This window comes from Notolabrus celidotus, chromosome 8 (assembly GCF_009762535.1).
Source record: "Notolabrus celidotus isolate fNotCel1 chromosome 8, fNotCel1.pri, whole genome shotgun sequence".
In the NCBI taxonomy this organism is placed as follows: Eukaryota; Metazoa; Chordata; class Actinopteri; order Labriformes; family Labridae; genus Notolabrus; species Notolabrus celidotus.
Window position 1 is genome coordinate 10,151,839 of NC_048279.1, and position 15,075 is coordinate 10,166,913.

The window sequence follows — 15,075 nt, forward strand, 5'->3', positions numbered from 1 at the left end:
CAAGTTTAGCTGAGATCACTCAATACAGAGTGAGTCAGGAAACTTGAATAAATTAGAATAAGTTCTATTTCACATGTAACGTCTTAAAATGTAAGTGGAAAGTATTGCTCTTGTATCGGCTTCCATCATTTTTTGAAACAGATTATAAACACTAATACTGAATATCAGTGTAATGATATCGCCGTAATATATCACATAGGATTGGCATTTCCTCAGTTTCACTGAACCCTCTTCCACACATGTACTACACAGTGGCAGGTTGTGTGTGTCAAACACTTTCCTAGTGCCAGAAATAGTCTATTCAGTTTTAGTGAGGAGGGTAACATACCTACAACACAAACACAAGAGTGGGGAACTTAATACAGACAACTGAGGCAAGCAGTAAAAAGTATAATGGAGAAAAACTCAACAAGAACAATGTCATCAACACGTCATTTTGCTTGTGGTGAAAGTTAATACCTGCCACCATACCACCTGCCTACTCAGCCATCATGTAAGAGACATTAAGGACCGCCAGGAGACACTCTTCTTAAAGTCATAGTATAAAAATCCAGACTTTCAAACATGAAGCCCACCTGAGTGGAAATTTTCAGAGTGCACTGCATGTGTGAATGAATTCGTATCTTTGTTTCCAAAATGAATCAAACTGGCTAAATGGTCCTTAAATCTAGAAAAGAGCTCAAAATCTGAACTAGTAACCTCAACTTCATAGTTGATAAGAAACCATTTCCATTAGCTGTCATTCCCCCCCCCCCCCCCCACTCCCCATTAGTAGGCATGACAGCATGATGAAGTTGATTGAACATTTGCCCTGATAGCTCACTTAGCAGCACTGGCTGAAATGTGCTGATGTTTTAGTGGTGATTACATAAAACCATGCTGTGTGGTTTCATGTAGTTGTTGAGCTATTTTTACAGTAGAAAATATGTGAGCATGATATTAAAATCTAATGATGAAACTCAGTGTGAAAGCTCACTGAAGGCTCACCGTGGCCTGCTAAAGAGACAAAAAGCAAGGATCGCAACAAGAGAGAAAGAGGAGGGGAAAATAAAAACACAGAGAAGAGGCAAGTGGAGAGAGTGTAAAACAGAGACAAAGTGAAAGTGTGGGTGTGTGTACGAGAGAGAGAGAGCGCGAGAGAGCCAGGCCTAGTTTTTAGTTTGTGATCTAGGCCATTATCTGTGTTAGCACTGGTGGGGCTCCAACAGGCTCTGTGGATCCCGCATAACAATACCCTTTATGAACTTGTATGTGTGTGCATATTACTGTAAGCTCATGCACACACATATGCAATCATGCATGTTAACAGCATTGTGCCAGACATGATGTACGCATGCGCCCCTGCACCTCTGCCTTTTGTTTATTGTCACTGGGTTTGTGCCTGTTTGTTAGGACCACTTAGCTGTGTGTACGTGTGTGTGTGTGTGTGTGTGTGTGTGTGTGTGTGTGTGTGTGTGTGTGTGTGTGCGCGCGTGTGTTTTGTTGAGTGTGTCTTCTTCATATTTGTGTATGAGACTCCTCACGTGCAGCTGTGCACTCTTGCTGTATCACCCTCGTCGTCAGTCAACCCCCCTCTCCAGCGGCGCCCTGGGGGCCTTCATTATGTAAGAAAGACATTACTGCAGAACAGAGGCAGAGAGACATTACTGCAGAACAGGGGCAGGCAGCTCTGATAACTGGCAGCCCCTGCTTCAATACAACCTACCTAGGCCTCAATAACACACACACACACACACACACACACACACACACACACACACACACACACACACACACACACACACACGCTTACAGCCAAAGCCTGAAGCAGTGTGATAACGGAAATGGTGAGAATTAAAGGTTTGAATGTGTGTAGTCCAGTTGTTAAAGAATACAACAAATAACATCAAAACTGTTAGTAGTGATGAATTGATGAATGGACCCTCACACATTTGTGCATGTCGGGGTGTGCAGCAGCTGCAACTGCACAAGTGGTGCTATCAGTGCAGCTCTAATGACTATGTTGATCTGTTAAAGTCAAGACAGCATAGTCTAAAAGGAGGTGGTGTTATAAAAAAAACCAAGGCATTCTCCGTAAAGCTGTTTCTGACAGCTCATTCGGCAGGCAAACCTGTTCAACCTGGAGCTAATTGAACACTGTGTATGAGGGGTAACATTATATATTTCCAACAGATGGTGCTATGACAAAAAACAAAAATGTAAATGTGGACTAGGGCTGTTATTAAAACTTGTGAAATCAAGAGCAGATTGAACATTGTACTCAAGAGTTAGTACTTCCTCTTTACACATGGTGGCTCTATAACTGTAGAAGAAAATTGGCATGTGTTCAGAGGTGGACCTTGATTACACGTGTCAAATTTGTAGCATACTGAACCTTGCGGAAAGGAGTAAGAACAAGTTCCTGTTTCATGGAAGGACACCAAAGTTTACTGCACTGCCAGGGACTCACCCTTCAATGAGTCTTTACATTAATGGATCTCCAAGGTCTTAAAGCTTTCATGACCACATTTAGAAAGGTTATGTCACCAGAGCAAGAGCAGTACACCACAGTGAAAAACATGTCATTGTCCAATAATCAGTCGCTAAAGGCAAATACTCACATGTGGCTTCCCCCAGCCATAGCCACAGCCTTTAGAAAAGACTCATTATGCATTATGACAACATATAATCTTCAGTGCATCTTTTACACATTGACCAAATTTGTGTAGGATCAAAAGAAGCCCCTAGGATGAGGTCTTTCAAATGTGAATGCTGTAAATCACTAAAGTAGGCGTTATTTTGAAAATCAAACAAGATGGCTGACTTCTTGTTGGGTTTCCAGTATGAGTGCAGAAGGATTTTTTTATGTGTTGACAAGGATGGGTAATAGGTATACCATATGTCATGTATGTAGGAGAGAGTAACCTCTATGGAAACCTATTTTTGAACATTTCAAAAGGGTGCTGTGAAGCTATTTTGCCAAAGATATTCATGAGACGTATAATGTATAAACTTTTCTACCACTTCTGATGGGTGTGTAAAGTTAGGCGAGGTGTGGGCATGTTAAAGCTGTCATATATGCAATTCATAGTGGACTAGAAAGACAGAACGATAATTCTCCGCATTTTGATAGGGTCCTCAGGCCCTAATAAATTATATCCTAAGTTATAAGAATCAGAATCAGAATCAGAATCAGAAGGAACTCTCTTTCCCTTTATTCTGCATCCATACACACATTCAAATGCTCACTCTCCTTCAATCAATCTCAGATAGTATCTGTGATAGATATCCTTCACTCTGTTCCCTATTTTAACTTTCATCTCTTCTTTGTCCTTTCCAACTTCCCTCTGCAGCGGTCCCCTTCCCCCTGGCCCACAGGCTTACCATGAAAGAGGTCTTTGACACAGATGGCCGGCCGCGGGTGGACTTGCTCAAAGCTCACCTCACGAAGGAGGGCCGTCTTGAGGAAGCCGTGGCTCTACGCATTATTGATGAGGGCGCCGCCATCCTACGTCAGGAGCGCACTATGTTGGATATTGAGGCGCCAGTCACAGGTATGGCCTAGCGATGAAAAGCAAATGCAAAATGCTAATTTGCATCAACAGTCTCATGTCTGTTGGGCAAATACATATCAACCAATCATCAATCAATCAATCTTTATTTATACAGCGCAAACTCACAACAAATGTTATCGCAAGACGCTTTGCAGAGTAGGTTGAGATCATACATTATGTTATATTTAAGGAAGACCCACCATCAAGACAGGATAAGATGCAATCCCATCTTGCAGACAGGACTCAGTCTGATCTCATCATCAGCAGAGCACTTAACAGCATTTAGCAAGTTACAGCGGCAAGGACAAACTTCCTTTAGCAGGCAGAAACCTTGAGCAGAACCAGACTCATGTGAGACAGCCGTCTGCCTTGACTGTGTAGAGACTGGAAAGAGGGAGAGGCAAAAAGACAAACAACAACATATGATACACTTTAAAAGCAGTTCAGTTAGGCTAGTTAAGTATAAAGACTGGAAATAAAGAGCTAGTTCAGTGTTTGACATGTAATATCTTTTAAGTTGGATCTGAGTAATCATAGGCCAGTAGGTCAGCTTGCATGAGTCTCAACCAGGTGTCTTTTAACTGTTCTAAGCCAAAAACAGTGTGGTACATGACCCGGGTAAAGGTGAATTCAGTTGTTACTGTTAAAGTTGAGAGTATAAAACTGGATGCATTGTATCTGAAAGTCAGTTCGACAAACTAGGACTAGCTGCTTCCTGTTTCCAGTCTTTATATCGAGCAAAGTTAGATTTGTGTTATCCATCTTGTTGTCTATCTCTCAAAAGAAGAGTGAATCAGGGTTTTTTATCAAGCATGTGACTATTCCTTTAAAAATTGTTGGCAAAGCGAACCACAAAATACTTCAACTGTGTTTCTGAGCATGCTAGGGTGAAGCGCAGTGGGCAGTGGGCACAGATGTCGACAGTCAAACAGAAATAGAGACAGAGGAGTGAAGCCAAGCATCAAAAGGCAAAAAGAACGGTTATTATGTAGTAATCATGCTACATTCATTGATTCTTTAATCAGCCACATGTATCTGCCACCCCTTTAATACGGACTGTTGTTCAGTCCCACTTCACTGTGAGAACCAACTGGCACTTATGCAACTCACAACTCACTATAGTTTTGGTAATATCTGCATGTATTCCCTTGCCAGAGGAATTATATGAGCCGAGGAGAATGTCGGAAGGAGGAGGAGGGGGAGTTGAGATCGATGATGAACAAAATGGAAAACAAGTTTTTGAGACAGTCGCACAGAAGAGAGACAAACAGGCAGGCAGACTCAGGCACTCTCAACCTTGTGACACTGCTTGGTTAACGTAGCTGTGTGTGTGTGTGTGTGTGTGTGTGTGTGTGTGTGTGTGTGTGTGTGTGTGTGTGTGTGTTTGTGTGTGTACACATTAATGCAAATGTGAGCAGTGAGATAATTCCATGTGGGTTGTTGTGCCCACGCAGTGTGGGTACACCGCTCGACTTTCACAGGTACAGTTCCCCGGGGACAAGGACAGATAGACAGGCAGATGGAGAGGCAGTCGATCATAAGCAGCTTAGTGCAGAGGTTTTCAGAACTGCTCATTCCCAATGAGCAACATATTGATCTCTGTTTCAAACTTTCTTCGCTTTTACAGATTCTGACCCAGAAGCACCCACCTGCGAATTGCCTATGATTGTAAATAGCCAACACATTTGGAAGATGAAACTAAAGAGAAACTGTGCAGTATCTTGTATTGAGGGCTTAATGCACATCTAATGTTGAGGAGGTATTTTGAACAGTTAAGCACTTTGATGAACTCTCTCTGGAAACAGTCTGATAAAGACAAGAGGACAGGCAGGCAGGTGGATAGCTGAAAGTTGAACTGACAGGCTTTTAGGATGTCACATGAAGGCTATTGGGAAAATACTGAGGCAGGTCTGAGGAGGCAGACGGGTACAGCTCAGTGTCACTCATGCCATTTTACATCCCCAATTCCCAGTCTAAATCAAAGCAATTGCTTGGGAGTAAAGGACACAAAATCACACATTACCATGACAGGCAGATGAAGAGATAACCAGGTAGATGTAAATGGCCACAGTAAAACGGCTGCAGGAGGGAACTTTGACTCTAAATACAAGTGAAAAGAGAGGCCAGACAGATGGATAGGGAGGCGGATGGGAAGATGTATGCTGGCAGACTATATAGACAGTCCTGATGTCTCGCAAATATGAAATGTTCAGCATGTGATGTCTATGATAAGTTAGATTGCCATAACCATCAATATGACTTGGATCAAATCTGCAGAAAACTGTCTGAAACGCAGCCAACGAATTAAAGAAAGCAAAGTTTGACTACATAAGGCTCTGAAAGAGAAAGTCGGATTGCTTTAGATGCAAATAAATATTTATCATATTTTAAATAACAAAATTGGTGCAGTGAAGGCTTCTGTAATTTTATAAAGGTCTGTATTAATTTACAGCACAGCACTGAAATGACAATTGGTAACTTTACTATGAATTTAACAGCCAAAGGTTACTTTCTTGTTGATTGATTTGCCATTCAATTGTGGGCGACGTATTAGGCAATAATCGTTAGCTTGTTTGTTTACCCTAATAGTCTAAAATCAGAAGATATGGTCGAAATATATTAGGAAAGCAACTAATTAAAGATATTTTATCTTTTTGCATGACAAGACCCTACCCTCTTGTCTGCAGAGTCTAACAGATGCCAGGGTAGGTAATTTCACCTTTGTGAATGGGTCCGGATCTGGATCCGTTCAATTCAGTTCCATTTTCCATGGGGCATAGTAACTCTGCAACAGGCGAATGTGGAAGTGCTTCAGTAACCGATTGGACAGACCTCTAATCAATCAGAACAACGCAGCATGTGACGCAGTGCAGAGCGGCAAGACAGCAGAGCTAGGCCGTAAAATGAACTTTTACCAAATTCTGCCAGCAGTACAGAAAACGTATCCTTCTTACGAGTAAACATTGTGATTACAGTTGTTTGCTCTTGTTTTCATGACAGAACACCATTCAGTTCATTTAAAACTGCCACAATTCAACGGACCTACCTGCAGCGGAAGCTGCCATCTTGGTTGTTTACAAATTGGCTGAGGTGGCTTTCCAGAACCCGCCTTATTTCTAAATAAAGGACTCCGATTGGTCGGGTATATCTGAGATTAGTGGGAAACGTACACAGTCTATGGTGGGAAATCGTTTAGAATGACAACAATTCTAAATCCACCAGCCAACAAAAGTGAATGGGATCTGGCTGATGGGTCTGGGGCCAACAGCAACCTTCAGTCTAAAAATGTAAGTCCAATGCAGAAGTGCTAAAAACTGCAGTTCATCGAGGATCCGATTAAGGCTGGCTCCGGAAGTACCTGAAGTCACGTACACATGAATGGGAAAAAGATGATGTTAACAGCAGAAATAAACATGTTTACAGCCTGGTACAAAAGACGAGTGTAGTCTGGATAGCTCATTTCTCGATCGGCACACACTGAGGGGGGTGATTGTTTTTCTAACGTGGTACTTTCAAAGATAATGAGATCACAAGTCTTCCAATGAGAGGCACAGCTGACTTGATTGACAGGCGGGAACACTGTAACTGTTGGCTAGGAGGCTAAAACTCTGCCTGTTTACGTCACACTTGCTCGACAGTAGCTATATGGCTGCCGCCACCGATTGGCCTCAAAACAGTGCTTCAGAAACAGATGGGTGACGTCACAAATCCTACGTCCATATTTTATACAGTCTATGATCTGGGGATGCCAGGCTATGAAGACCCAAAGGACTAATGAAGAAAACGTGTTAGAGGCCTTGTTGAAGATCCCAGATGCATTCCTTTACTGAGGGGAAATGTTTAAATAGAGATTTGAAATTGATGGTATGGTTGATTTAATTGCTTATATATTTTTTTTGTCGCGAGGAAGAGCAACAGGCCTTTAAGCAAAGAGGACCAATACATCTTTGCAGGTGTAAATCAGACTATGTAGAGCCTTCTAAGTGCAGATGTTTTGACCAAAGTGTAGACACCTACGTAACTTGTGAAAACAGAGTTCTTTGAGATCCTAACATTGATTTTTTTTTCACAGTGTGTGGAGATATTCATGGCCAGTTCTTTGACCTGATGAAATTGTTTGAAGTGGGAGGTTCTCCTGCCAATACACGCTACCTCTTCCTAGGGGACTATGTGGACAGGGGCTACTTAGTATTGAGGTGAGGATGAACACTTTATCTGGACATAAACTCTGCTTTCACATTTATCTCATCATGTTTCCATTTAACTGGTGTGTAAATGCTTTTCATACAATTAGCCTACAACAAAATCTATGTCAGTTATAGTTTATAGTGATATGAGTCTGTCACACACTTTCCAGGCACAAGGTTTATTTTACGACTGAGATATGCAGTTATTCAATATGTCACCATTTAAATACCACAATCTCCATCCGAAAAGTACACACACAAAATGAAGTTATAAGTGAATGGATTATTCAGGGTCAGTAAAGAATAAAAGGGTCAGATTTGTACAGAAACTAAATAGAGACCAGAGGGTTGTTTGGATATTTAATACTTTCGATTAGATGTCAGTGCTACATGTGATTGCAGCAGTTATTTGTGGTGGCATGAACTAGCAGATAGAGGTGTTACCGAACATGAGCACAATGAGTGTAACATTGACATGGAGTGAGTTTGGAGGGTAGAGAGCATTATTTAGGCCACCTTCCTGGTACAAATCAAGGGCACACTGAAAGTGTTCTTCATGTAGAGTTTAAACTCTGTAGAGGTGAGGGAACACACTCTGAGCAAGTCGAAGTAACAAAGTGATGAGAGTGAAAGCATGCTGAATGATTTTAGATGCTAAAAGATGTAGGGCACTGTCCCTGCTGCTCTGGATCCTTTTTGTTGTTGTTCACTCAATCAGCAGACTCTTATCTGGGATGAATCTTGTCACAATCCTGTTTGTGTCTATCTTAAGACTTAGGGAATGACCATTCATTTTCATTTTATCTGGGCTGTGGATGGCTCATTCAAAATAGGAATCACGAGTAACAGCTTCCTTGTGATTCTCTCACTCTTCCATGTTTGCTTGGTTAATTTCGAACTGGAGCCAGGAGATAGTTTAGTTAATAATGAATACTGGAGGGAACAGCAAGCCTAGCGGATCCAAGCATTAAAAAGTAGTCAGCATAGAAACCTATAAATACACACATGATTTTGTCAAGTTTTAATAAATACAAAAATGAAAATCGTCAAACTGAAAGTTTTGGTAAGAAGCAAGTGAGAAGAGCCAGCCTGTTACATCCAAATAAATTAAATCCTTCTACAGGGCTTGTGTTGAATAGACTTTACTGTTTATATTTTAGAATTACCATGCATTAAAAGAAAAGCACACATCTTCTGAAACAATAGTTTATCTCCAAAGTGAACGTATGTTATCAGAAACTATTGCTAAGACAACCACAACATACCTGTAATTCCTAAACCATTTTTTCTTCAGGTTTATGATGTTGATATGGAGCTGTTCATCTCTAACAAGTCTTCTTCTTTTCTTCCCTTGTTGAACCTCAAGTGTGTGTTGTACCTGTGGTCACTAAAAATCCTCTACCCAAAGACGCTCTTTCTTCTACGGGGAAACCATGAATGTAGACATCTGACAGAATATTTCACCTTCAAACAAGAATGTAAGTAACTTGTGTTTCATCCAAATATAAAATGTTCCTTCTTTTTCTCTGCCTCTGTGTTGCTACCTCTTATTCTTCATACTTCTACTGTTTTTCCCTCTATGACTGTATCCCATCCTAATCTTCTGTAACAGCTCCGTCTGTCATTTGGAATGGGTTAAGTTACAATGTTACAATGTTACAATGTTACAATGTTACAATGTTACAATGTTACAATGTTACAATGTCATTTAGCAGACGCTTTTATCCAAAGCGACGTACATACGAGAACAAGAACAACTCAAGTTAATATTAAACTTAATATAATATTTTGTTTCAATTGATCTGCTCGAAGAGGCAACCATTTAAACTCACAAGAAAATAACACATACCTCATGTTAGCTCTATAGACTCCATGTTGGGTAGCTTGAGTTGGCTAAAAACCAAAGTGCAACCACAAAGTGTCAGGAGGCCACTCATGGTATAGTCAATTCCCACTAGGCCCCAAATAAAGCACATTAACATGACATCTCTGACATCATTCTCAGGATGGGAAGCCCAAACTGTCTTCGTGTTATTGCAGTGTTTCAGGTTTGTAAAGTCAAGTCAAAGTCAATTCAGGAAGGAATGGGGTCAGCAACCCCAAAGACATTTAATGTCCAATTCAAACATATTGAAAACCAAACATGTTATAGCCCAACCATTCCTAGCCATTATTCCTCTATGGTGGTGTTGCTGAATGATAGGAAAGGTGTAAAAGTCTTGCCAATGATCCTTGCTGAGGGAAATGTTTGCTAGGAACTGGTGAAATGCTAACACTGCCTGTTTTGGCTTAAACTGTTAAAGTATATTAACAATAAATATAGACAGTTAAATCAAAACAGCTAAGTTTGCTACATAAGTATTCAAACAATTTGTAGCTAACATTGCTGTTTAGTGAATAACATTATAAATCAGAAGTTTCACCTTTCCTATGGGATTGTGTGTCATTTTCAGACTGTGATTTTAGCTAGGTAGGAATTAGTGCTAATGTCGGATGTTTTGGTTTAGCAGTCCAAGTTAATATACAAATATGCCCCTCTGATAGTAACCATTATTGTTAATTACCTAAATTTCTATGAGCTATTCATTTTTGCTTTCCTGTCATCTTTGAAAAGTAATGTTAGCTAGGAGCAAGTGGAGTGCTAATTCTAGCTGTTTTCATTTAGCTGTCCAGATGAGTGTACAACCCAAAGCAGAGTCAAATTTAAGAAGATATCTTGTGTCCCATCTATGTCTCTTAGACAAAAATGAACTCTTGTACATACCAAAGGGAGATTGGGTCCATTTTCTCACTTGTCTTATTTGTGACTTCTGAGAAAAAAACACGTTTCAGTCTCAGAGTGGACCACATGTGAGCTCTGTCTGAATCCTCTAATACTCCTTACAGTCATCTCATTCTGAAGAATGAGACTGTTTTGAGCTCTCAGATTTTCACGATATGAAAAGTGAGTCTCAGTCGTAATTCTTGAAATTGTCTTACAGATGCTCATTCATAAATCTCAGCTCTGAGAAAAATGAGACGAGAGCGAGCGCTCATATTTGTCTGATTCTGAGGTTCAGTCTCATAGCCTGAGCTTCAAATGTCTGACACATGTTCCTTCCAAGATAAGACAGAGATTATAGTAGTTCAAACTATAAAGTACATAATTTAATTATTGTTTGATTACTCCATAAGCAGGAAGGCCAACAAAATGATGGATCTGGCTCATAGTTGGTGAGGATTTTAAGTATTTCTGTGTTTTTGACAGTAAGTTCAGTGGATCATCTCATCTTTGGCCCTGCCTAAGAAAGAGTGTAGAGTACCTTTAAAATTTTAACAGTATCACTCTGTTACGAATTCCAATATTTTGATTAAAAATCCGATCTGGACCCTGAAGTGTACCAGTTAGCACTGCTGCCCTGAAACTGAAGCCCATAGGTTCAAATCCCAGTTTGCACAACAAGTCAAACAGCAACAAAAGAAACATCAAATACAGAAATGAGCGTAAACAATTAGAGGATCTCCAGTAGAGACTGAAAGTGAGACATAAACAAGACAAACAGAGGAGCTCTAAACGATCACTTAAAGTCTTTTTTCAGTTCAATCTTGATTGTCCTATAGAAGTCTCCTAAGGGTCCCTGAGAGCAATACAATTGTGTGTCTCCATTTTGTCTCACAAAATCAAAATGAGCAACAAATAAGCAAAAGGTTTTTTAGTTAACATTTCCTTAAGCTATGAATTCTCACCTTTCCTATTGTATTCTTAATGCTAAAAATAGTCTTTGACAATTGTCTAGCAGTAGCTGAAGGGTGATATGATGTTTCACCGTAACTGTGGTTCATTTTCCCTCAAGAAAATAACATATTTTTCTCCTTTTCTAAGGCTTTCAAACCTTGAACACAACAGTCCAACGTTATGAGAGTATTTGAGCCTCTATCCTGATGATAATGTAGAAACAATAGCTGCGCTGTAAGTGAGGTGAATTCATTTCCCTGCACAGGTAAACATGGTTATAGCATGGTGCAAAGACGTGTTTCTAAAACCTGTTAGTAGTGTTTAACACTTAAAGTATGTGTATGTGTATTAAGATGTATGGCAATTTGAGATTACATTTTATGACAAGCTTTTTGGATGAAAATAAAGAGCTGCATTATTTTTAATGTCACTAATTTGTTCAGATTCATCTGTACTCAGCATACGTCAGAAAAGAGTAAAGAAGATGGTGGGCTGTATTGATATAGCGAGTCTGCCCCTGGCACACTAAGGAAATCCAGTCAAATATATATGGAACTTAAGTCAGCTGCCACCACCACTTTATAGAGTCTTGTCCTGTGGGCAAACAATGGCTAAAAGCTAAAATGCCTTACAAAAACTGATGGCATGGTTTTAATTTGTTGGTGTGTTCCAACCCCTCACTATTGTTCCGCCATCTTTTCCAAGTGTGGTCATTTCCAGTTCCAGTCAACTAACATGTCAATGGCCAAAATGTTGTGTCAAGCTTTAGACCAACCGAAGAGTAACGTTTTGCAGACGATGCCCATTATTATACAGGATGTACTGAAAATTCTAAAGTTGTGGGAGATGTTTATGTTTCCCAACAAGAACGGGTTTCTATACATATATTATAATATGACCCCAAGAGACTTGAGTCTGATGGTTGGCTATAGGCCTCTTGCAACAAGTTAGCATCCTCACCAAGAGATGATAAGCCATGCAGAAAAATAAATAAGAAACAGAACTGATCTTGTCTTAAATGCATGTTTGGTTAAACAAGTATCAAAAATAATAAAGATAAGGATAGACTGTTTTTTAAGTAAAAAAATGACTGAGTTTGAGACTGAAGAGGGAGCCCCGTCATCTGACAATCATTAATTTCAACTGGTCACAGGATTGTAGGTTAGCTGTTAGCATGTGTGCCAAGAAGCACTATATTTTCATGTAGCCAACCTCTCTCAGCCAACCCAAAACACCTGCTGCTGGAAATAGATGATCAGCAGCTTGGACAGAACTTAAAACCGACAAACCCACTTGGCACTCAAGAAGTGTGGCCGTCTGTACTCAGCTCAGATACGACTCTGGTTGTAAGCAGCTGCACAGCTGCTGTGAGACTTCTGCTAAGACTGTAGCTGGTTACATAATGAATATGTGAGCGTAACCAGTTCAAACCCAATATCAGGAAAATATGACACCAATACGTACTTATCACTGTGTCAGGGCAGAGATAAAGAGATTGGTAGTGTTTCTTGAGCTCATGTGATGTTAAAGTTAGCCCATGGAAGGATTTGACATTTCTTCTTCCATGTTGTATCCTCCCTCCTCACCCTCTTGTCCTCTACTGGTTCCCTCCATATTCTCCATACATTCTTTTTCTCTCCCTCCTCCTCTTCATCTGTCCTCCATCTTTTTCTCCCTCCCCCAGTTTCTGCCTCTCTGACTCTCCTCGTGTCCTGTCCGAGAGTGGGTGATTAGCAGCAAATTAATTTGGCCTTTAATGATTGGCTCAGGGACTTACTCCTCTGTGTCTGATTGGCCAAGGGACAAGAAAGCTAATTTCCCTCGGTGCTCGTGGCGAATAGTGGTCGCCCTCAATTACCATCTGCTGTGTGTGTGAGGGTGTATGTGTGTGAGGGTGTATGTGTGTGTGTGTGTGTGTGTGTGTGTGTGTGTGTGTGTGTACCACAAGTGTGTTCAAGTGCATGTACTATGGGTGCATGTGTGTGCAAGACTGTCTTCATAAATGTTTAAGTGTCTGTGTGTGGAAGGAGCTGAAAACTGGTGGACTAGCAATAATGAGCTCTTGCTCTACACGAGGCAGATGGAGAGGCTGACAAACACACACTTTTTTAGCTGTCACACACGCGCACACACACACACGCGCACACACACACACACACACACACACACACACACACACACACACACACACAGAAATTCTGGCTACTGTACGCTGGTAGTCTACAGTACTGGCTTTGATAAGTGTCTGACGTCTCCACACTCTGCCTTTTCCCTCTATCCCCCTTTTTCCTCTTACAGCTCTTAACCTCACCTCCTTGTCCTGTCTCCTGCCATCAGTCTCTCTTCTTCTTCTTCTTTTTGTGAAATTATTTTCCTCCTTTGCTCTCCTCCTCCTCTTGCCAGCCCTTGTCCAAAATCCCCCTGCCTTTCTTCCTTTTCTATCTCTCTCCTCTGATCTCCTTTCAGCTATTTTAATCCTGTGATATTGTTCTGTGTCAGATGTATTATTACACCCATGTGTGAACTGTACTTTAAAGATGCTGTGTGTTGGATGTCTTTATTGATTTCACCACCAAATCAAAGGACATTTCGATGACACAAAGATTCAGACACACAGTAAAGCCTTCATGATGCTCATGCTTTTATATGGGTCAGATTGTGTCCAGTGGATGTAGTCTCAGTAAACATAATGAGCAGTGTAGTAAAATGCTACTGTAATTTAGGGCGTTTTTTCATGAGTGTTCTCTTCTTCACTGGGAATTAGCATTTTAAAATCATCAACGAGGAAAGAAACAGGTCATATGGGAGTACTGGGAAAAGATAGATGCATAAATTAATTACATGTTATGTAAAAACCCTATGTTACTGCCTCAACGCTCAAATATCTCTTTAGAACGACCCTTTTTTGTCTTTTAAAAGCCTTCAAGTGACTGATTTCATCATGGTTTTTTTCCTCCATCCTTGTTGCAGTGCACAATATATTACAATAACAGGGACTGACTTCCTTTCAAAGCATGCTTGTAGCCTCTTTGTCTCAAGTTTTGAAATATCTCTCCACCCGTCCAACCACCTCCAGGTAAGATCAAGTACTCGGAGCAGGTGTACGACTCCTGCATGGAGGCGTTTGATTGCTTACCCCTGGCAGCCCTGATGAACCAGCAGTTCCTGTGTGTGCATGGGGGGCTTTCACCGGAGATACACACGCTCGATGACATTAAGAAGGTACAGCACACATGCACATGCGCGCGCACACACACACACACACACACACACACACACACACACACACACACACACACACACAAACACACACACACACAGTAGTGTAATAACAGTACCGTCTCTGAATACAGTACACAGTTACCTCATGTATGACTGAATCACGACTCTTCTGAATATCTGTTATTTGAAATGGTTTGAAATATAAGATTATTGAATCGTTTAATTTAAGGAAAAACTTCTTTCAGAAGAAATTTATTTATTTGGATAAACCCCTTGAGATGTGTCTTCTCCTTTATAGTTTTTAAAAAAGCATAAAAATCTTAAACACAAAGAGAAAGACAAAAAGTAAAAAAGGGGCTTTTTGACATTTTTATGCATATAGACACAGAACATTGAAATAAATTAACCCAGCATACAC

General features: G+C 40.5%; 1 protein-coding gene across 1 annotated transcript in view; it reads left to right on the forward strand.

Moving 5' to 3' along the window:
- The window catches only part of LOC117816891 (serine/threonine-protein phosphatase 2B catalytic subunit alpha isoform-like), a 38,702-nt gene that overhangs the window by 9,496 nt on the left and 14,131 nt on the right, over nt 1-15,075 (forward strand). Inside the window, 5 exon segments of the mRNA XM_034689273.1 lie at nt 3,333-3,533; nt 7,606-7,721; nt 8,149-8,157; nt 9,087-9,198; nt 14,512-14,657. Of these exon segments, the coding sequence (XP_034545164.1) occupies nt 3,333-3,533; nt 7,606-7,721; nt 8,149-8,157; nt 9,087-9,198; nt 14,512-14,657 (584 nt within the window).